The sequence below is a fragment of the Agrilus planipennis genome, unplaced genomic scaffold, assembly GCF_000699045.2.
Source record: "Agrilus planipennis isolate EAB-ADULT unplaced genomic scaffold, Apla_2.0 scaffold199, whole genome shotgun sequence".
NCBI classification, from domain to species: domain Eukaryota; kingdom Metazoa; phylum Arthropoda; class Insecta; order Coleoptera; family Buprestidae; genus Agrilus; species Agrilus planipennis.
Window position 1 is genome coordinate 254,574 of NW_020439011.1, and position 20,901 is coordinate 275,474.

General features: G+C 31.7%; 4 protein-coding genes across 5 annotated transcripts; 1 reads left to right on the forward strand and 3 right to left on the reverse strand.

Annotated features, from left to right (window-relative positions):
- Positions 1 to 1,810: 1,810 nt before the first annotated feature.
- Positions 1,811 to 8,743, reverse strand: LOC108741284 (cytokine receptor). The gene is made up of 19 exons (XM_018476037.2): positions 8,454 to 8,743; positions 7,918 to 8,030; positions 7,720 to 7,855; positions 7,511 to 7,662; positions 7,166 to 7,295; positions 6,964 to 7,099; positions 6,715 to 6,899; positions 6,053 to 6,207; positions 5,814 to 5,991; positions 5,608 to 5,752; positions 5,394 to 5,542; positions 5,188 to 5,336; positions 4,757 to 5,078; positions 4,352 to 4,516; positions 4,135 to 4,292; positions 3,952 to 4,063; positions 3,720 to 3,887; positions 3,446 to 3,662; positions 1,811 to 3,371 (listed from the first exon to the last, which is right to left on the reverse strand). The coding sequence occupies exons 3-19, from the start codon at positions 7,850 to 7,852 to the stop codon at positions 2,447 to 2,449; spliced, it is 3,579 nt and encodes a 1,192-aa protein (XP_018331539.1). The 5' UTR covers positions 7,853 to 7,855; positions 7,918 to 8,030; positions 8,454 to 8,743; the 3' UTR covers positions 1,811 to 2,446.
- A 1,462-nt stretch (positions 8,744 to 10,205) lies between these two features.
- Positions 10,206 to 11,887, reverse strand: LOC108741262 (E3 ubiquitin-protein ligase Rnf220-like). Its single transcript, XM_018475989.1, has 2 exons — positions 11,214 to 11,887; positions 10,206 to 11,138 (listed from the first exon to the last, which is right to left on the reverse strand). The coding sequence occupies exons 1-2, from the start codon at positions 11,629 to 11,631 to the stop codon at positions 10,489 to 10,491; spliced, it is 1,068 nt and encodes a 355-aa protein (XP_018331491.1). The 5' UTR covers positions 11,632 to 11,887; the 3' UTR covers positions 10,206 to 10,488.
- Positions 11,888 to 12,002: 115 nt separating this feature from the next.
- LOC108741260 (nuclear pore complex protein Nup98-Nup96) lies at positions 12,003 to 18,182 on the forward strand. Of its 2 annotated transcripts, XM_018475987.1 has the most exons (12): positions 12,003 to 12,328; positions 12,414 to 12,608; positions 12,664 to 12,702; positions 12,778 to 13,424; positions 13,484 to 13,751; positions 13,807 to 13,963; positions 14,021 to 14,246; positions 14,331 to 15,380; positions 15,440 to 16,096; positions 16,153 to 16,403; positions 16,464 to 17,078; positions 17,134 to 18,182. In XM_018475987.1, exons 1-12 carry the CDS (start codon positions 12,280 to 12,282, stop codon positions 17,969 to 17,971), a joined length of 4,992 nt encoding a protein of 1,663 aa, XP_018331489.1. In that variant the 5' UTR covers positions 12,003 to 12,279; the 3' UTR covers positions 17,972 to 18,182. The 2 variants fall into 2 exon arrangements, with proteins under 2 accessions (XP_018331489.1, XP_018331488.1); XM_018475986.1 differs by having other exon boundaries at positions 12,664 to 13,424.
- Positions 18,177 to 20,792, reverse strand: LOC108741261 (5-aminolevulinate synthase, erythroid-specific, mitochondrial; the record flags this gene model as incomplete). The annotated part of the gene is given in 7 exon segments (XM_025976169.1): positions 18,177 to 18,440; positions 18,582 to 19,042; positions 19,428 to 19,605; positions 19,923 to 20,122; positions 20,176 to 20,360; positions 20,426 to 20,639; positions 20,701 to 20,792. Coding segments are annotated over 7 exon segments (1,413 nt in total). The 3' UTR covers positions 18,177 to 18,320.
- Positions 20,793 to 20,901: the final 109 nt, after the last annotated feature.

Consider the following 20,901-nt stretch of genomic DNA (forward strand, 5'->3'; position numbering starts at 1 on the left):
ACGAGGGATCTAAAGATTACCCTAGCGTCGACTATTTAATCTCGAAATTGTTTGAGAAATATCAACCGAATAAAGATTATACGGACGGGCAGAGTCCTTTAGGTAAAAATTCACTCATGACCATTGCATCATCATCAAAAAAGCCTTCGATTACAAAATATCCTCAAGCAGTAACACGGAAAAGCAAATTTTGCGAAAAAAATGTCGTTTTAGAAAATAATGACGATTGTCTTCACTTTTATTTTTGCAATTCAAAAAGTGTACCGTTTAACTTTGATTGTCTAAATGTTAACGCTTACAATGAAAAAACCAAACTTTGTAATTTTAAAGCTTATCGTAATTGTACTAAAACACAATCAGACGATATTACTTATGGCTTACCTTTTTCGNTTTTATTTTAACTTCTGAAGAAGCTCCAGCATGGTCAAAGGTTTATTAAGTAATAAAATGGTAAAATTTATGTATTGCTCTTTTCATTTGGCTCAAAACAAAATAAACTGGCTTCCAACAGAAAATTTTAGTAGAAGAAGTTGTTCATCTGGAGGTGGAGGATTTATTAAGTCGTCTTTGTCCTGAGGCTTCCGAGGAATCCAATCCATTTCCGTAGCTATTACTTACCTTTTTCGTGTGAAATCACTAAAAGGCTTCCCGATCCTACTTCCAGGCATCACTATTTTATTTGCGTCCTCCAAGAAAAATCCTGGAAGAGCACACGTCTTCGCTGTAGAAATAGCAGAACATTTCAAAATACCACAAAAACGTGCGTGCTGAAATAAAAAAAAACTTAAAAATAAATTAGTAACTATATTCCTGTTTTAAATAAAGCCACTACTTAACTCTATCCAACTTAAATTATAATTTAACTAAAAATACAAGAAAGAAAAGAGAAATATTATTTAAATTTTCAAACTTTTAAAAAACTTACATGTGCGCCATCTTTTATATTAAATTGCACTCATTTCGATTGGCTCGTGGCGACATCTTACAGTCGGACATGCAACATAAACAAATTATAAATCGAATCAGCAGTGCCATCTTACCAAACACGCACCATTTGAAATTCAAAATTTGAATTATACATTAATTACATTTTAATGAATGAATAATTATAGCTGGTAAATGAACCTACTTTAATTAAATGTAAAATGGAACTTTTAATAAACTGGGCTCATGATTGGTTTTGTCGTACAGAATAACTGAAAATTTTATTATTTTTAAAAAGAATTTGTTGTAACACTTACTGTCATATCTGTTTCATGGTATTATTAATTATTACCCAGAAAATCATTAATTATTTTTAGTGACTCAACTGACTAGCAGGCAAAACACTTATAAGCCTATTAAGACTTTTTAAACTCCATTCCCTTTAATATTGTAGCCCCTAAACTCAAACTAATTATACGATAGCGTTACTGACTTCACGATATGGTTAGTAATTTATTATAATAATAATGCTATTAGCAACGTATTGTAAGAATGTTTATTTCGTAAAAACAATTAATAACTTGTAAGAGTATTTATTTTTAAAATAAATATATATTTTGCTATGTACGCATACATTTATTTAAAAAAATACAGAAAGCTCTACCATAACAAATAAGTACATACATACGTAAACATTAATTTATTTATGGGATCATAAACAAAAGTAATTATCAAATTAAAAAAAATATATATATCCAAATCTTCAAAGTGCTAACTTTCAGTATATTCACATTATAATTTTCTTTCACTGTTTGTGTGCCGAGATAAGACTATACAAATGTTGCTTTCTGGTCAGATTTTTCTCGATACAAAATAAAAAAGAAAAAATCCGATAAATATGTATTTCATTAAAATTACAGTAAGACGACAAAACACGAGCGTATAACTTTGCACTATAAAAAAATAAAAACATACATAACTCTCTTTAATTGCAAAAAAATAAGTAAAATGCGAAACTCAAATATACAACACATTCAAAATATGGACAGATTAAAATATTTAATATGTACAAATTAAAAATCATCCTTACAGGCCGATAAATTGACATCCAAAATAGATTACGTAGTGTGTGTTCTTACCCTTACCTTCACTATTTAAAATTTATACAACATAATATTTAACATTATATATACGTAGAATCTGGCAAGCTCGTTTCAAACTGGCAAAACCATTCGAATATCAAGAAAAACGAAATTTGAAAGGCACTTTTTACTTTAAAAAAAAACCTTTAAATTTTGTTTATTAAAAAAGTAGACATACTTTTGGCAAACATAAAAACTACTTGTTATGGGGCAAAAAACAGTCGTAAAAACAACGGAACCATCGCGAGTATCAGTAAACGCTAACGCTTAACAACATAACTATAAATTCTTCTTGATTACGTCAAGTTTCATTCACTTCCTTCCAGTTCATCGGAAAACTATATTCGAAAAAACAAACACAAAATAATCTAATAAATCACTTAGTCTTCTTTCAGACAATTCGAATCGACGTTCTTGTGAGAATAGCAAACTGACTTGGCGTCACTAGCTGCAGGAGGTGGGGCATCTCCTATACTAACATAGCCTAATTTGTTCTTTGCTGGATCATACACTGGCTGATGCCAGATCTTTGACTCCGCTGGCGATTTCGAAGCTGGTTTCGAACAGTCAGCCACTTGTACATACATCAGTTTGTCCTCAGAACTCGTCGAGCTGCTCGAATCCAGTCTTATAAGTTCTGGTACAGCACTTGGCTTGCTGCCGGCCATCACATAGGCCGTATTTTTATGAGAAGGCGTAGGGCCAGGCAGAGGAACGTATCCATGTATTGACGTTTTACTTATGTCGCCAGTAAGAACATAAGGTGTCGTTGTACTAGCTGCAGACTGTGTAACAGGCACTTTTGTCACATCTGAATGGGATACTATTGCAGGTACATAAGCAGGGCTGGAATCTATGTTTGTAGTGTTAGGATCTACTCCCAATTTACAGTAACTGCTGCTTAAAGTATTTGTTTTGTTCGCCCATGGTGTTATCGAAGTATTTTCTGGCATAGTCACATAGAGTTTACGATGTCTTATGGTGTTACTTTTGCCAACTTCTTCTGTTGACGAAATATTAGGTTGTTCTGTTCCTGAATCTGTTGGGCTCGGTATACGGGTGCTAGAATCAATGGAAGAAGTAACACTTTCATGTCCAGAACTACAACCACTAGAATCTATGGCAGAATTTCTATCGGGGATCTTTCGTAGAAGAAGTTGTTCATCTGGAGGTGGAGGATTTATTAAGTCGTCTTTGTCCTGAGGCTTCCGAGGAATCCAATCCATTTCCGTAGCTATTACGGGTGCTAAACCGGGAGGAAGCTTCACTTCCACATCACGCATCTTCTGACAACATATATAGAATCTACATAAAATAAAATAAAATAAGTTAGCTTAAAATTTAAATTAAACATCTAAATATTTAAACAAGAAATTTACCTTTTTGCCATGTAGAAGCAAGCTAACAAAAGAACTACACAAATGGGTGCCAGTACATAAGCGACAATGTCTGGAGGCGATTGACAATAAGATTCAAACTCTTCACTCCAGGGACCATCATATCTCAAGTCATTTATTATATTTACAGCTCGAACAGAAATGTAAAAAGTGTTGTACCTTCCTCCATCTCCACAATTCTTAATAGTGTAATTATTTCCTGTAACAAGAACTTTTAAAAAGTGCTTCGATTACAACACAAAAACAATTTCTATACCTCTAACAACAATAACAGGTAATGTGTTATTGCCATATTCCAATTTTGTTTTCAATTGCACTTCATACTGATCATTTTCTCCACGTTTAAACTCAGGTTCAGACCAAGCCACAACGATAGTAGAATCATTTGAATATTGTATATATGGTTTTGTAGTTTTACCAGGATCTAAATGATAATTTTTTATTAACATTAAATATGTGCCATGTAAAACAAAAATTAGTTTACTTACACCCTACTGCTGTTCTAATCCTTTTTGTAGGAGACGGCGAAGAACAAGCTACAGTACAAGCAGCCACACTTACACTGTAATATTCATAACTTCTCAAGTTACTTAAAACGTACTAAAAAAAAAACACCCATTTAAAAAAGAATGTCTTTGTTAAAAATTACATAATAAGTGTAGTTTACTCACCCTTCCCTCTTGTTTAGGATCTACGATGGCAGACTCATTATTGTAATTTAAAATATAGTATTTTAAAATACCATTAACTTCAGCAGGTCGCTGCCACGATAATGTAATTGATGAGTTTGTGACATCGTGTATTTTAAGATTTCTTGGCGAATCAGGTGCTAAAACAAAAATTTTATTGTAGTGCAAATTTAATAATATACTTTTAAAAAATTGTTACCGCCTTCTAGAGTTGTGTTGAGTAAAGCATCACTGGGAGGATTTAAGTTATTAGGTTTAGTTATAACTGAAACCGTCAACATGTACGTTGTGTACGGTTTTAGGCCAGTAACAGAACCCTTTATTAAATCCGCATTACCATGGACTGTTACATTTTTTACGGAACCTGCAACGCTTCGTTTTTTTAGGGGGACAGCAACAAAACATACAACGTTATAATTTTGACAATAAATAAAAAATTCTTTTTATCATTCATTCGCATAAATTATAAAAAAATCGGCATAATAATTACAGCGACAAATTTAAATTAATTGTTTCGTTAACTTGTTTGATGCATCTTAGTTGTTTTAAAAATAAATAAGAACAATCAAAAGAAAAATAAATCACAGTCAAATGTTTTACTTACCATTACATTTCCTTTCTGTGGGAGATAAAATTGGACAGTAATTGATGACAAATCCTTCAACACTACCAATTCTATCTGAACAATCCAATTTCCAACCCACTTCAATGAAGTTAGAACCAACATTGTTAATCCATACGTTTTTCATTTTGCCAATTGATTTGTTAGGTATCACTGTGCAAGCAGCCCATGTCATGCCACTACTGGATGACAATGTATTTGCTGCTATTGCAAACTGATGTATTTTAGGCCGTATTTGATTATCAGGCACTGTTAAATTTTTTACTGTAATTTCAGCAGGAACCACCGTCCAATTTAAGTAACCCTACCAGAAAAAATTTAAATGACCAAAAAGATAAATAAGGGATAGTAACCAATACATTACAATAATCACAACAAAAACATTTAAACTGATAATTATTAAAAAAACTCACTGAACACTGGTATGGACGATCCCTATCATGTGCGCACCAAAATATCGTATAGTTAACAATAGGTTCTGAAGTCTTAGGATGTTCCCACGAAAGTTGGTATTTACCGTCTCCATAAGCAATTTTAGTAAAAGCTGATGGTTCTTTAATTTCTGTAAACATATCAGAATAATTGTATACAAACCTTTCATATTAAGAATACAACATACTTTTGGCTGGAATATTAATAACAGAGAAGTTTTCTGATTTGCCAATATCATTTTTGGACCAAATCAAAAACTTGTATCCTTTGGATGAATCAAGACCTTGAAATCTAGCATAAGCGTTCTTCTGTTCTACCAAATGTAAATCTCCAGGACTAGAATTAGAAATTAAAAAATACAAATGCAAATACACACATAAAACATCCAACAATCTACATACTGATTAACACTTTTCACTTCGTAAGTAAATCCTTCACCATTTTGAATCTCGTTCGGAATTTCCTGCCAATACAAATAAACATCTCTACCGGTGGATGAATCAAATTCAAAAGTTCCCAATGTAGTTTTAGGAGGAGCACCAGGTTCTATAAAAATAATTTGTGTAAAACCCTATTATCTCTTCAAAAATTACCATGAAGGAAATACCTTTACTCGCAGTTCTTTCAGTGAGGGATGTGTTTTTAGACCACATAGATTCATCATCAGGTAATGCAGCAGTAGTTCGAGATGATACTCGTATGTCATACAATTTATGAGCATATTTTAATCCAGTTAAATTAAAATATATTTCCTTCAATTCCTTCGATATTACCATACCTCCAAACTTGAAAAAAAGCAAGAGTTATTGTTATTCAAACGGTTTTAAAAAATTGAACAGAACTTACCTCCCATCCTTTGGGGTTCACTTCTGACTGGTATAAAACTCTGTGTTGCAATCCTGGTGGAAAAGTTAACATTGCAGTTGGAACAGACCAGCGCAAATAAATTGACTCTGTTGTTTTACTTTCGGCAGTTAAATTTTCTGGAGGTCCAGAAAGTACTGTAAAGAATTTCAACTGAACTAAACAATTCAAATTACTATAAAAATTTCAATTAAATATCGTTACTTCATCGATTGTGTGTAACACTTGTTCCGCCACTGTTCACAAACAAGTTTTTATTTTAACTTCTGAAGAAGCTCCAGCATGGTCAAAGGTTTATTAAGTAATAAAATGGTAAAATTTATGTATTGCTCTTTTCATTTGGCTCAAAACAAAATAAACTGGCTTCCAACAGAAAATTTCATCAAGCAAAATTAGATAACGTTAATTACAAATATAAATTATTAAAAGCATATACTTATATCTTCATTCTATTTTACCACACATTGTAATTTGAATCGAAGTCAAACTATTATTTACTATTGCAGAAAGACTTGTTTTAATAACAAACCTGCGTAAGTGTAAATATTTATGCTAGTACTATATGTTCTGTTGTTGTCAATTTTTATATTTTTACATTAGTCACATATATTCAAACTGAGCAGGTTGAAATAGTAAATACATACCATGTGCATAGTGAGAGAATGTTCTATTTAATTGATTAACTCCAAACTTATTAGTCATTGTTAATATAAAATGATAAGTGCGTTGTGCCTGCCTATAAAAGGGAAGAGTATAAATATTCCAAAAACAGCTCATTTTATGAGTTTCGGGGTCTTCTACCAAATCTGGACAAGAATATGTGCTTTCCCTAAAACAAATACCATTATGTTTAACAGTTTTAATTGATTATTTGTCCACTTTTTCTCTCTTACCTGCTTGCTCGTCCTGGAAAATAATATGTTAGACTATAATTTGTTTTTATGTAATTATCAGGTTGACTCCAAGAACATGTAAGATTTTCGTAATTATATCCAACACATTCAAAATCATCAACCATCTGTGGTTTTACTAAAAGGGTAATAAAAAATCAAATGTTACTTTTAATTCGAATAATGTGATTGAAAAGGCACTTACCACCAACAATTACAGTATTTAAACATACAGCAAGGTTATCGTTTCTTAATTTACATGTATACATTGAATTATTTGTTTTATCAGGTTTATCAATATGCAATCTTATGCTTTTTGAGTCTAATAAAGTAATCTGAAAATACATATAATTAGGTAAATGTCAGCCATTCATATTTAAAAATTTTGCAATTCTTCATTCTTATTTCATAGGTTCTTTAACAGCCCAATGAAGCAAAACACTACCCACATTAACTAAAGCCCTAGTTCCTTGATAGTAAATAAATTAGGTATATTAGCTGTGTTTCCCTCCTTTAAATTTAGTTTAAATTTTACTTTGAATAAACAAACCATTTCTGCAGGTAGATCTTCACCATCACGAGTGAAATATAAATTACTACTGGAATTTATACCATGTTTTTCAACATAATCATCATTTAGGATACATGTAATGTCCAAAGGATTACCATATTCTACATTAATATCACCACGAGGTAGTGTATCTACAAGGTAGGACATACATATAAATTATAAAAAACAAGATACTTGAAAATACATACAACCAGGTGTATCTAATCCAAGCTGACATACATCACATCTTATAAAATTAAAGAGAAAAATAAATATGATACACAATTGTAATAGAGTATTTTTCAATTTCAAATGTACAGCAGTTACCATTGTAAATACCATGTGCTAGAATATAAAGGTAAGTTTAATGAGCTTGCACATTTTTAAATAAAAAAAGCAAGCCTTACTTGAACAGCATGGATTTATGTATGATTTCGTACACCAACTGTACTATTTATTTTCCAACCTTTCATTTGAAATTTTGACTAGAACTTCAAAAGCAATATTTGTACTCAAAATCCTGCAAATGTAAAAGAGTAAAATTACAACTTAAAACCAATAACTATGCTTCCCAATTCAGCGAAGATTTTAAAAATGGGATCAACAACTGGTCATTATTCAAATAACCCTACTGGTTACCTCTTTTGAATACACAACACAAAATTGAGGTAAAAACAGTAAATACAACTATAACGAAAATCTCTTATAACAAAATGTAAAATTCTTTATCTTTACAGAAATACTGCAGAATTAATTATAAACAGTACTTCAATGAATGTCAATACACTTGTATTAAAAAAAATAACAAGTGCTAACCTAGTAAAGAAGTAACTGACATTAACTTTAATTTAAATCCAATTTTCAGTCTAATTTTTAATTTAATTTTTCATGTTAGCGAAAATATATGGTATTAAGACGTACAAGAAACTTTTAAAATACATACATTTATTAAGCGATGAGCTATTCGTGAGAATAGCAATACTTGGAACTCTAAAAACGTAGCACTAATACCCGTCACTCAATAACCCACAAATTTAACACAATTTAAATGTACATTCACATAAATATGGATTCACTTTGATTTTAATCAATCAGAAAACCTTTATTTACTATAATTTGAACGTTAGTTGTTATTAATTCGATTTAATTATGAACTAAACAGCAACAAATACTAGCAACGTTGCGCAACTTGAGTACTACGAATTTCACTTACAAACCGACCACCGTTGCCAAATGTAGCGGCCTTTGAAATTTTTATGTATGATGATGGTACGTATTTGTTCTTGAGGTCATATATTGTGATTGTACGTTATATGATAGTAAAAACTTTTCACTGAAATTTTTAATTTGTTGCTTTTATTTACTAAGTATCAGAAATTTTCCAAGTAACAATTGTTTCAATGCTAATTCTTGCAATCGGTCAATTTGCCTAACTTGACTTAAGAAAATAATTTAAAAATAGTTTGGGTTTTCTATTTATATAATTATTTGTTTATCAAACGGTTATTATATATTCTTAAATATGTTAAAGTCCCCATCAAATATACGTTAAAAATACACACAAAATTTATTTCCTACACATTTTTCATCTGTATATAGTACATATATTATATACAGAGTGTTGTTAAGTAAATTTCTCCTGAAATTTTCAAAAGTATCTTTTGAAAGTAGTAATGATTATAATTTCATTTAGACAATATAACAACTTTACGATTATTGTTTCGAATGCAAGCCTTTTATTTTTCAGAATCGGTAACGCTCATAACGTTAACTAAATTTTATCAATAAGGTCAGTGCAGGTCACAACCATTCATTTATTCTTATAAATTATCAATTTTTATGGTTCAAATGATTTTCCGGTCTCATAAGCGTCAATAAAGTAGATTTGCCTTTTAGAAAATATGCGGTAAATTATTTCGATGCAAATAGTTTAATCACTAAAGATATGAAATACAATCGTCCACTTGCCTTTTTCGTTAAAAACTTATTTCAATTCAACAGATAGCTGCACTGACCATATACCATTCTCAGTTAATTTCCAATATTAAAATAGAGTAAATCAAAATTAATAGTTATCTATAAAGAGAAGGACATATCTAATTTTTATGCATAGGAGAAAATTGATTTCGTTTTTCGACAAATTTGATATTTACAAACTTATCGCATTTCGACGTTAGTAAACACCACAAAAAGTTTTTAGTTTATAGTAAAGAGCACGTGTAATTTTCGAAATGTTTTCAAATACTCCATTATTTATTAAACTGGAAATTATATATTGCTCGATTTACAGCAATTCACTATTAAATAAAAAAATGCTTTCTAAGAATTTATTTACATATAACATATTAAGTTTTTGTAAATTTAAAAAGAGCGCTTTTATTAATAAAGTTAAGTTAATACCGCAACCACCATAACACGCGAGTAGTGTGGGTGCACGAACTTTTTTAAACATAAAGCGCACAATATACAGGGTGAACTATTAAAATAAATGTTTAAAAATTGTCTATTATAAAGATAAAACAAATTTTATAGAAACTTTTTATATAAAAATTTGATACGTTAATGAAGTTTTATATCAGCAAGTGTTATATATAAGAACTTACAAGACGCGCTCTTTTTAGCATTAAACATTTTTAACACGTACCGACAAATTACTCAAGACCAGACAATTCTTATTAAAAAATTAAATACTCGCTTGAGAAAAATAAAAACTTTATTAAAAAAAAGTGACAGAACTACATAAAAAATGAAAAATCAACACTGCACCTCAGTTTTTAAATATCAGACAAAATAATAGAAAAATAAAAAGTAAAGTGATATTAACATAATATTAGAGAGAAATACCCATTATGTTTTTTACAGTTAAGTCACTTATTAAAACTATATTCTCTATGTAAATATAAAGTTACTACGATTATAATAATCCAGTAGAAATTTTTCTGCAGTTCTCAAAAAACAACAAATAGTAACTGTTTTGTCTACATATAGATACGCCTTAAATTCGCCGGTGATGTTATCATGTTACATTGAGGGCAAAGCTTTTTAGTACCTAATGTCTGTAACCAGCACTGTTCACAATGTACATGCCAGCAGCAAACTGAAATAACGGGGGTTCGGTAACGTTCCATACAAATAAGACATTTGTAAACTTCATCTTTTCCATAATCTCTGCTCTCTAATTCCTTTATTCTATTTTTCAAAGCTTCTAAAACAGGATCGCCACTTACACTAACACTATTCTCACTTAAGACTTCTCTATCAGAGTTTTTCTTTTCTTTATCAGTCCCTACTACTGCTTTCCTTAAAGCATCTTGTTCCTCATCATCTGGAACAATCACATCTCTTTCTGTATATTGAGGTGTCCCAAATTCTTCAGAATCATCACCGTCTACAACTAAATCTTCATCATCATCTGCCATATTAAGAGAAGTACCAATTGTGGATACCCCTCCTTCTAAAAGAGATGTAGCTCGCACCCGAGACTGCCCTGCCCATTCATATTCTTCATACCCTTCCACATCAATATTTTCATCACTGTCAGCTGAATTGTCTGCACGTCTTAAACACCTATCAACATGTAATGAAATATCCTCCTCAGTCTCTTTATTACACACAGGACAAGTTACCCCTGCAAAAAATAAACTGCATTACCTTGCAACTCTACTCATTTGTCCAGTAGACTAAAATCTACTGAATTAATTACCTTGTACTTTTCTCCTGGGTGATTTAACCCTCTGCCTGTTTTGTCTGTTAGCACGAACCTTCTGGTATGTGTCCCAGAACTTATCTTTTCTTCCATTTTCTTTTCCATTATGGCTAGAAGGAGTAGCAGAACTCCTCAAGAACTTATGTTTAGCTGTTGATACTTTGTACAATTTGTCTATTTCAGATGCAAGATGCAAATCAATCTCAGAATTTCTTATTGTAAGGCTACATACTGGACAACAGGTGGGATCCATTTGTTTTCTTTTATTTCTAACACTACGGTTTGTCTCTTCTCCATTACTGTTGAAGTTTACAACTTCATTACTATCACTTGTACTCATAATAACATTCAAGTATTTAAAACTTAAATCATATACTTCACGAGGACCTCTTATATTAGAAATTGCTACCATCATACATTATGATGTCTACAATTCTGGTGGATATTTGTGTATGAACTTAAAACTGGGATGTACTAGTAACTGAAGTGCATAGCTCATTACTAAGCAGTGATCATACCACATATAGAGGGAAATACTTCTTCTCTATTTGAGCAATATTTTTGTCTTTTTAAGAACAATTAAAAAACACACAACACAAAACAAACATTCTGTATAACCAAATTTAAATACAAATATCCACAACTATCAAAACTGCCATATTTACATCACAGAATGCGAATACAATAGATAATACACCATACCAGAGAAGAGAGACGTATATACCATTTAACCATAGACTACAAAGACGTAAATGTAAAGAGAAAAATGAATACAGAAAAATATGGCTATGTGATGTGAAGTGTCAGGTTTTGTGAGATGTGGAAAAGTGTATCGTACAATTTATAAGATATATAATAAATATTTAGTAATGTCTTTCTTTTGAAAATAGTTCATTCAGCAGAATATTAAACTACAGTTGTGTTAAATTTATAATAATTTGTTATGATACTAGTGTACAGTTAACGTAAATCGTTTGTGACTGTTTATTTTATGTGGTTCAATCTTGTGTAAAGTTTTGGTTTTGTGATTTTTTAAACATTCGTATGAAAAAATCATTGTAAAATGTTTTCAAAGTCAACTTTTGGTACAACACCTTCATCCACATCATTTGGTAAGTGTCTCTACTATGATAAAACTTGTTACTTTCATAAAAAACCTTAAAAAGTAAGACCTACAAGAACGTTCAAATATTTTAGGATTTGGTTCTACTAACACAAATCAAAATCTTTTTGGACAATCCTCATCATTATTTGGAAAACCAGCAACTGCAGGATTTGGGAGTTCAAATACTACTTTTGGAAACCCAGCCCCTATTTTTGGTTCTTCGACCCCTCTATTTCCCAGTAATACCTCTGGAACATTTGGTGCTAATCAAAATCAGCCAGCCTTCGGTAATTAATTAATTTACTTTAATTTATTATAATTTCAATTTATTTTTTAAACCAGGATCAACGTTATTTGGAAACCAGCAAAATGCTAATACAGGTAATTTATTTGGAAGCAACTCCTCCACATTTGGCCAACAAAATAAGCCCGTTGGCTTTGGTTTTTCTTCTACAGCTCCCACTAATCGGCTCTTTAGTCAGACAACAGCCCCACAAACACCATTTCAGTCGACATCTTCAACTAGTTTATTTGGTCAGTCAACTGGATTTGGCAATACTCAAACTGGTACTGTTATCAAATTCAATCCAGTTACTGGCACAGACACCATGCAAAAGAGTGGAGTAGCAACTAACATTAATACAAAGCATCATTGTATAACATGTATGAAGGAATATGAAGGGAAATCCCTTGAAGAACTTAGATGGGAAGATTATCAAGCAAATAGAAAAGGACCACAACAACAAGGGGGCTTTGGTGTGGCTCCTTTTGGAATGACGCCAACATCTTCAGCACAATCTCTTTTTGGACAGTCAACTGATAATAAAACCACTTTTGGCCAAATGGGAACATTTAATCAAAGTTCAGGATTTGGTCTTGGCACACAAACTGGTCAAACAGGAAGCTTATTTGGTAAACCAAATACCACATTTGGAACTACTACAACATCTAGCAGTTTTGGGTTTAATAATACACCAGCCTCAAACCCATTCTCAACAAACCCTTCCCAGGCCTTCCCTCAATCAAAACCATTATTTGGAGCCACAAATACCCAAACATCTGGATTTGGGGGTACGGGAATTTTCGGACAATCTGGCACACAGGTAATTGTCACATTTTTGTGTATCATAAATTAATATTTAATATCTTGTTTATTCTGCAGCCAACACAGTCAAATATGTTTGGTCAAAACCAAACCAGTGGCTTTGGCCTAAATACTGGCTTTGGTCAGATGCAACAAAATCAAGGAGGTATTTTTCAAACATCTAAACCAGCCACATCTTTTGGACCGTTTTCTCAAACTATTACTAGTGCTCCATCATTTGGACAACCCACGGGCACATTTGGCCAAAGCAATGCTTTTAACACATTTGGAAAGCCTGCCCAATCAACTTTTGGAAATCCTCAGGGTAGTTTTGGAACTTCTCTTGGTATTTTAATGTCATATTCTTTTTTTGTTTTATTGAAAAATTGTCATCTTGATAGGTACTCAATCTAATGGAGGCTTATTTGGAAACTTACAACAAAAATCAGGTGGATTTTTTGGTAATACAAATCCCACAAGTATCTTCTCAGGGGGAACAACTTTCCAGCCAAATACTGGTTTTAATTTACAGCAAATGCAGTCACAGTTAAATACATTGTGAGGAAAATTTTTAAATTATTTCTTTATTTGTTAATTTAATCTTTCTATTGATAGGCAACCAACATCTGAACAGTCAGAAGAGCTAAAAGCACAATTGCAGAATGCTGGCACTTTTGGTAGGAGTAAAATCCTGTCAGGTTTGACTCCTTTAAAAGAAGATGATAATAAACGAACCACTAATCCGAGAGAATTGAAGGTAATTCTGGATAGTTCTCTAAAAGTAAAGTTGCCATCACCCATTAAAAACAAGCCCAACATGGCTCCAGTAAATAATTCAAGGGTAATTATGGTTTATTTCTTTCATAATTTATGAGTATAGATAACTAAAAAATCATCAGTATGGTAATAATTTTTTTCGTCTCAGATGGATGTTTTTGACGGTGCTATGGGTAAAACTAAGTTTGACTCCAAAGATTACATTAAAATGACGCGTAAAAGATTGATCATTCGTAAAAAAGGTGACACAGAGATGCACTCAAATTCATCCACTGAAATTAGTTTATTTGATTTTGAAGGAGATGAAGTAACAGATAATAATTTCACAAGAAAATTACAAACAAATAAGGAAACATTGGAATTAAATGCTAACGCTAGTAATAATCGAATATCGGTAAAACCTGCTCTAAAAAGTAGCGGTGAGAACCTTAATAGTTCAGTAGATGTACTTTGGCTTAAGTCTAATAATATCTTGAATGATGCTAATAGTTCATCTGCTAAAAATAAGTATGAAGGAGGTATCATAAATGACGATACTAGTGGTAATGATAAAAGGCTTGAAGCAGATAAAGAAAATTTTAAAGAAGCAGAACATGCGTCTAAACATCCATGTGGAATTACCTTAACACGCCCTGAATATTATACATACCCATCTTTGGATCAGCTAACGCAATACCTAAGAGATGATGGAACTTGTATTGTGCAAGGATTTACCATAGGACGGGTTGGTTACGGGAATGTTTATTATCCAGATGCATTCGATGTAGCCAACTTGAATCTAGATAAAATAATTTTCTTCCGCTTGGGGGAAATCATCGTGTATCCCGATGAATCTGCGACACCACCTGTTGGCCAAGGTCTAAACAGACGAGCTCAAGTAACTTTAGATAAAGTATGGCCCAAAACGAAGGATGGTAGCATCATTTTGACTGATATAAAAGAGATAAATGCCATTAATTTTGTTGACAAATTACAACAAATTTGTAAAAAGCGAAATTCAAAATTCATGGAGTATCGACCAGAAACAGGTTCTTGGGTTTTTCAAGTTGAGCATTTTTCTAAGCATGGTTTAAGTGATAGCGATGAAGAGGAAGTATCAGAAAAAGTACGAAAACTACGTGATAAAACTGTCACTGAAGAGCATAAAACTACTGATAAAGAAGTAAATGAAAAACAAAAAGGAAAACATTCACCACTGGTATACATCAAACTCATAATAACATGATAAAAATGTGTAAAATGTTTTTTCATTTTTAGGAAACAACTGTTGGCAAACCAAAAGAAGTTGTTCAAGTTCATGATAAATCATTACCATCAAACGTATCCGATCCTGTGGACGTATTTCAAATGTCTGAGCCGGTTGTAGGTCTTGGTGGTTTCCAATTAGGTCTTCCCAAGTCAAATGCTTCAGTTTCTAGCGATGATATATCTCCTCTGGATAAAAATGAAACTTTTCCTTCATTAAGATCTTCCAGACATTACATTTACAAGGAAGTAGAACCAGCTCAGTTGGCCTTGATGAAGACTTCTTTTTTCGACGAAAGACTTCATGATATTATCGAGAATGATTCTGACGAAAATAATTCTGATTTAATTAAAATGTCGTTAAACGCCGTCACTGATTTTCAACCAGAACCGAAATTAGTTTCAGTTGAGAAAAGAGTAAAACAGACATCTCTCCTTCCAAGGTCTTTTGAACTTCGTAATCGGAAGTGCATTGTCTCCAATGAAAATAGTATCTTACATAATCGCAGGAATTACAAGGATATGTCCGTTTTCTTAGGACGTTCATTTAGAGTAGGATGGAGTGTTGGTAATATATTCACGAATACATCTTCTTCTCCTACTTGTACCCATAATGTTCAATTTTGTAATCTATCTTCCTTTATTGAAAACGATAATAATCCGTTTTATGTGAGTTTATTGTCGATATTCTTTGCATTATTTAGTAACGTATTTATTTCTTATAGCGCACGTTATTAAATCATCTTCATATTACTAAAGAAAATTCCAAACTAAGTGTAAACCATTTGGGAGTCCCAATGTTTAAGGTGAACTCAGGTTTTAATATTCTTTGTGAGCATCAGGAGTTGGTCAGCTCAAATCTAAAAGAAAACGATTTCAACAGCATGAGTTTTTATTACAGTTGCATTTGGGACCTAATAATAGCTTTGTGGATGCCCCAAGGTAATTTAACAAGACGGGACATCTTTAGCAACTGGTACAAAAATCTACTTGTTAATAAAAATGGCATGCAATTTAATACAAGGCAATGTTTTAGGTTGAAAAGAGCAGTTATGTTTGATGTTGAAAAAGAACTTTGTTCTCAAATAGAAATAGATACTGGAATGAACAATGTGTTTAATAAGATTTTTACATTTCTAACTGGCCATAGGATAGACGAAGCTGCAAAATTAGCATTAAAAAATAATTTACCTCAACTTAGCTTGCAAATTTCTCAGTTAAATTCTGTTCGTATTGTAAAAAGTTTTTCTGAAAAACAGTTTTTCCAATGGAATACTTCAGGAGCAGTTAAGCATATTAATGAAGACCTATTGAAGACTTATATGCTTATTACTGGAATTTCTGTACATCAAGAAATTAATATTAGTGAAAGTTTAGATTGGAAGAGGGCTTTAGGTCTTCACTTATGGTACATAATACCAGTTGAACAGCCTATATCTGCTGTTTTAAAGGCTTATAAAAAGGCATTCAGCGAACTATGTTACTCAAGAAAGCCTTTTCCTTGTCATGGTGATAATGTCAACTACAATACTACTGACAAGTATGACATTTTGTATCATATAATTTCTCTTTTTGTGTACCCTTATGAAGGTTTGCATCATATTTTGGAGCCTATAACTTACACTAACAATCCCCTAGATTATAGCCTCAGGTATGTTGTTTTTCGAAATGATGTTTGTACATTTGACAATATTAAAAAATTTTAGTTGGTTCCTTATGAATACATTCGAGGCTTTGGACATAGGGAAAATAACACAGGATACTAAAAATTATGTTCATATAAGTTTCTCCAATCAATTAGAAAGTATGGGCTATTGGCAGTGGGCAATTTTTGTATTACTCTTCTTAAAAGATGAAAACATAAGACAGAATTTGATAATTAAAATACTGGAACGGCACTTGACCTCTGATTTAACCGAAGAAACTCTAGAAATGGAAGAATTCTTGGTGAATGAATTCAGTATTCCTTCTGATTGGATACATAGAACAAAAGGCAGAAGAGCTAAATTTGAAAACAAAAACTGGGAAGCTTACAAACACATGATTTTGTCTAAACAGTGGATGAGTGGCCATGATTTTGCTTTCTCCAAACTTATTCCTGATTTAATGACGCACAACGACCTTTATTTATTAGAAAAAGTTTTAGAAATCTTATTACCAGGACATAAAACAATTATGGAGTGGAAAGTAAAGGGGGGACTTTTATTGGACTTCCTAAACATATGGAAATTAATAAACAACAAGCAGAAAGGCGAAATTGAGGAATCATCTTTAAGAGCAATTGAAATTGATCTTTTGGATCTATTAGCGAGACTTAAAAAGTTCCCTATAACAACCAATAAAAAAGCATTAAGTATCTCGGAATGTTCTAAGTGTATTGCATTTTTACTGAAGAAATTTTATTTAGAATTACAGAATAAGTCTTATGCTAATATTTGCAAAACTTCTTCTTATATCGAGTCTCTCGTAATAGCTCCAGATTATAAACAAGATGAACTTATTAAATCTCTATTTAATATGGTAAATATTCAAATGATTAATTAGCCACTGCATCTAATTCTAAGTAAATATTTTATCAGTAAGTATTCGGTTGTCTGTAATAAATTCATTGTATTTTTTTATGAGCATTTAGCCGCCAGACTTGTTTAATACTTGATTGCTTTGCTAAGATTGTCACGAACTTGGATTGTAAGTGAAAAAGTATCGAAAAATGTTTTAACATTGTATTGATTATAATAAAAAATGAAAATCGCCACTGAGTTTTTTTATTTAAAAAATACATACTATTTTTTAATTTAATAAATATAAGGAAAATCCCTAACACCACAAAAATGCCATGGTAAAATATGTACTATTAAAAAATTAGCAGCTCGTTAAAAGAACACTTTGAATGTTAAACATTTACGACAACCTGTGGACAATTAGGAATATTACATAGAATATCAAATGAACATCTGGAATGCTCCGTGGTATCACAATCTCCAAAAACTGGCTGATTACATAATCGACACTCCTGTAAAAGCAAAAATATAAAATTGGTATACAAATAAACGATAAAAAAAAGCGTTTTCTATTTCCATAATTTGCTAATTAAAGCAGTAGAATTAGTACAATCTGGCAGATTTAAGTCTCAAAAAAAATTATGTTTCATTACCTTTGCGCATTTTGTTCCACGTAAAGGTAAACCAATTTCTGTCCACACTTCTAACATATCTTTAACTAATGTATCCATTAGATCAGTGGTATGGAAAGGTGTTGGAGCTAATCGTAACTTTTCTTCTCCCCTGGCAACAGTTGGATAATTAATAGCCTGTATGTAATGTCCTTTTTCTTTAAGTAAACGATCAGATACTAAATTACACTGAAAAGGATCTCCGACTTTAACGGGAATAATGTGGCTTGGAGTGTTTTCAACAGGAAATCCATGTTCTAGTAAAGTTTTGCGCAAATAGGCAACATTTCCTTGGTGCTTTTGTCGTAAAACTCTACCCTCATCCGACGATAAAATCTCGATTGCTTTCAAACTTCCCAAAAGTACAGTTGGAGGCAGTGAAGTTGTAAAAATAAAACCAGCAGCATATGAACGAACCATATCTATAAGCGTAGTGTTTCCGGCTAAAATAAAGATATTTATTTTATTGAATACAAACTGCAAAATTTTTAAATGGTCAGCAAACTTAATTAAATCTTTATACAGCTTTCTGCTATCGGTTTTTTTTAACATTATGGCACAAAATTATGTATAAGTAGTATTTGGATTATACATTGGCAGTAAGTAGCTAGAAGCTGTAAGATATAGAGTCAAATTTGCTTACAAACAAATCCTGAAATTTGAATATTATTTCGTATTTCATATGACGACTCCGTTACAGATATTACCTGAATACTTTCTTTTCTTTTGCAGGACTATAACCGAACCATAGTCCAGCAAGTACCTTCTTCCGATAAAACCGTCAATTTATAATTCAAATACTATGCATAAATCAATTTTACCGCTTACCAATATAGCCCCCAATATTTCCAAAAGCCTTTCCCAGAGTCCCTGATATTATATCCATCTTATGAAGTTGATTATCACGTTCTCCAATCCCAGCCCCATGATCGCCATAAAGGCCAACAGCATGTACTTCGTCAACAAATGTTAAAGCGCCATATTTTCGAGCTACATCGCATAATTCCTAGAAAGTACTAATTTACAGATAAAGAAACAAAAAGATGTATTTTTTTAATTACTTTAATTTACACAAATTTTGACCCTGGAAACAATCAATCAACGTCATTCATAATATAGATAAGTCAATGGGTTTTTTTTAGAGCATTCATTAACAAATTAATGAGCGAGTTTGAGAAACATAAAGCATTATTGTATGTTAATAAACTGGTTTAAAATGCGTTTCCTTTTCTGACTTTATAAATAATGTATATTTTCTACATTTTTAGACATCATTAAGGAAAAAAAATAATCTAATCAGAAATCGTATTTTAATTAACTTACATCTAATGGGCACACGGCGCCGCTCATTGAATGAACTGTTTCAAAAACAACAATTTTTGGAACTTTTTTATCCACACTTTGTAACAACTCTTCTAAATGCTGTGGGTTGTTATGGCGAAAAATATGCTTTGGTACTTTACTATTCCTTATTCCCTGTATCATAGAGGCATGATTTCCCTCATCAGAAAAAATGTGACACCCTTAAATACTTCAATTAATTCTACAAATAATTAAACTATCAGATATTTAATACCTGGCAGTGATTTAGCTAATGTGTATAAAGTAGAATCATTAGCTACAAAACATGAAGTAAAGAGAAGGGCAGCTTCTTTTTGATGTAGTTTTGCCAAGTTTGATTCCAACTTCTCATGAAAAACGGAATTACCAGATATATTCCTGGTTCCCCCTGCTCCAACACCATAATTTTCTACAGCATTACTTGAAATATTAATTAAACATTAGTATTAATACAAAAAATATTATAATAAGAAAATAAATCTTACCACACTGCCTTTTTAACTTCTGGATGACAAGACATCCCCAAATAATCATTGGAACACCACACTGTTATGTTCTTTTCTCCCCATGAATATTCTCTGGCTCTTGGAAACTGTCCTGGCCCAGCTAAACGGTTTACTTTTTTAAAAATTCTATATGAATGATCTCTTTTCTTTTTCATTATTTGGTCATGGAAAAAGTTTTCATATGGAAATATATCTAGAAATTATGTAAAGAAGGGTTGAAGGTAATTCCACCTTAATTTTTTAATAATACTTACACTTCTTTTGATCACCAATATCAATTGTATCATCTTCAGTTACTTCTTTAATCATTAACTTGTCAAGTTCTGATAAAAATGGGCATTTGGAATTTTTTTTGACTTCACTTTCTACAACAAAATATAATTAACTATAACAAATACATATTTCAGTAAAAGCTTTAAATGAAAACATATTTCCTTTACAAACCTTTTCTATTT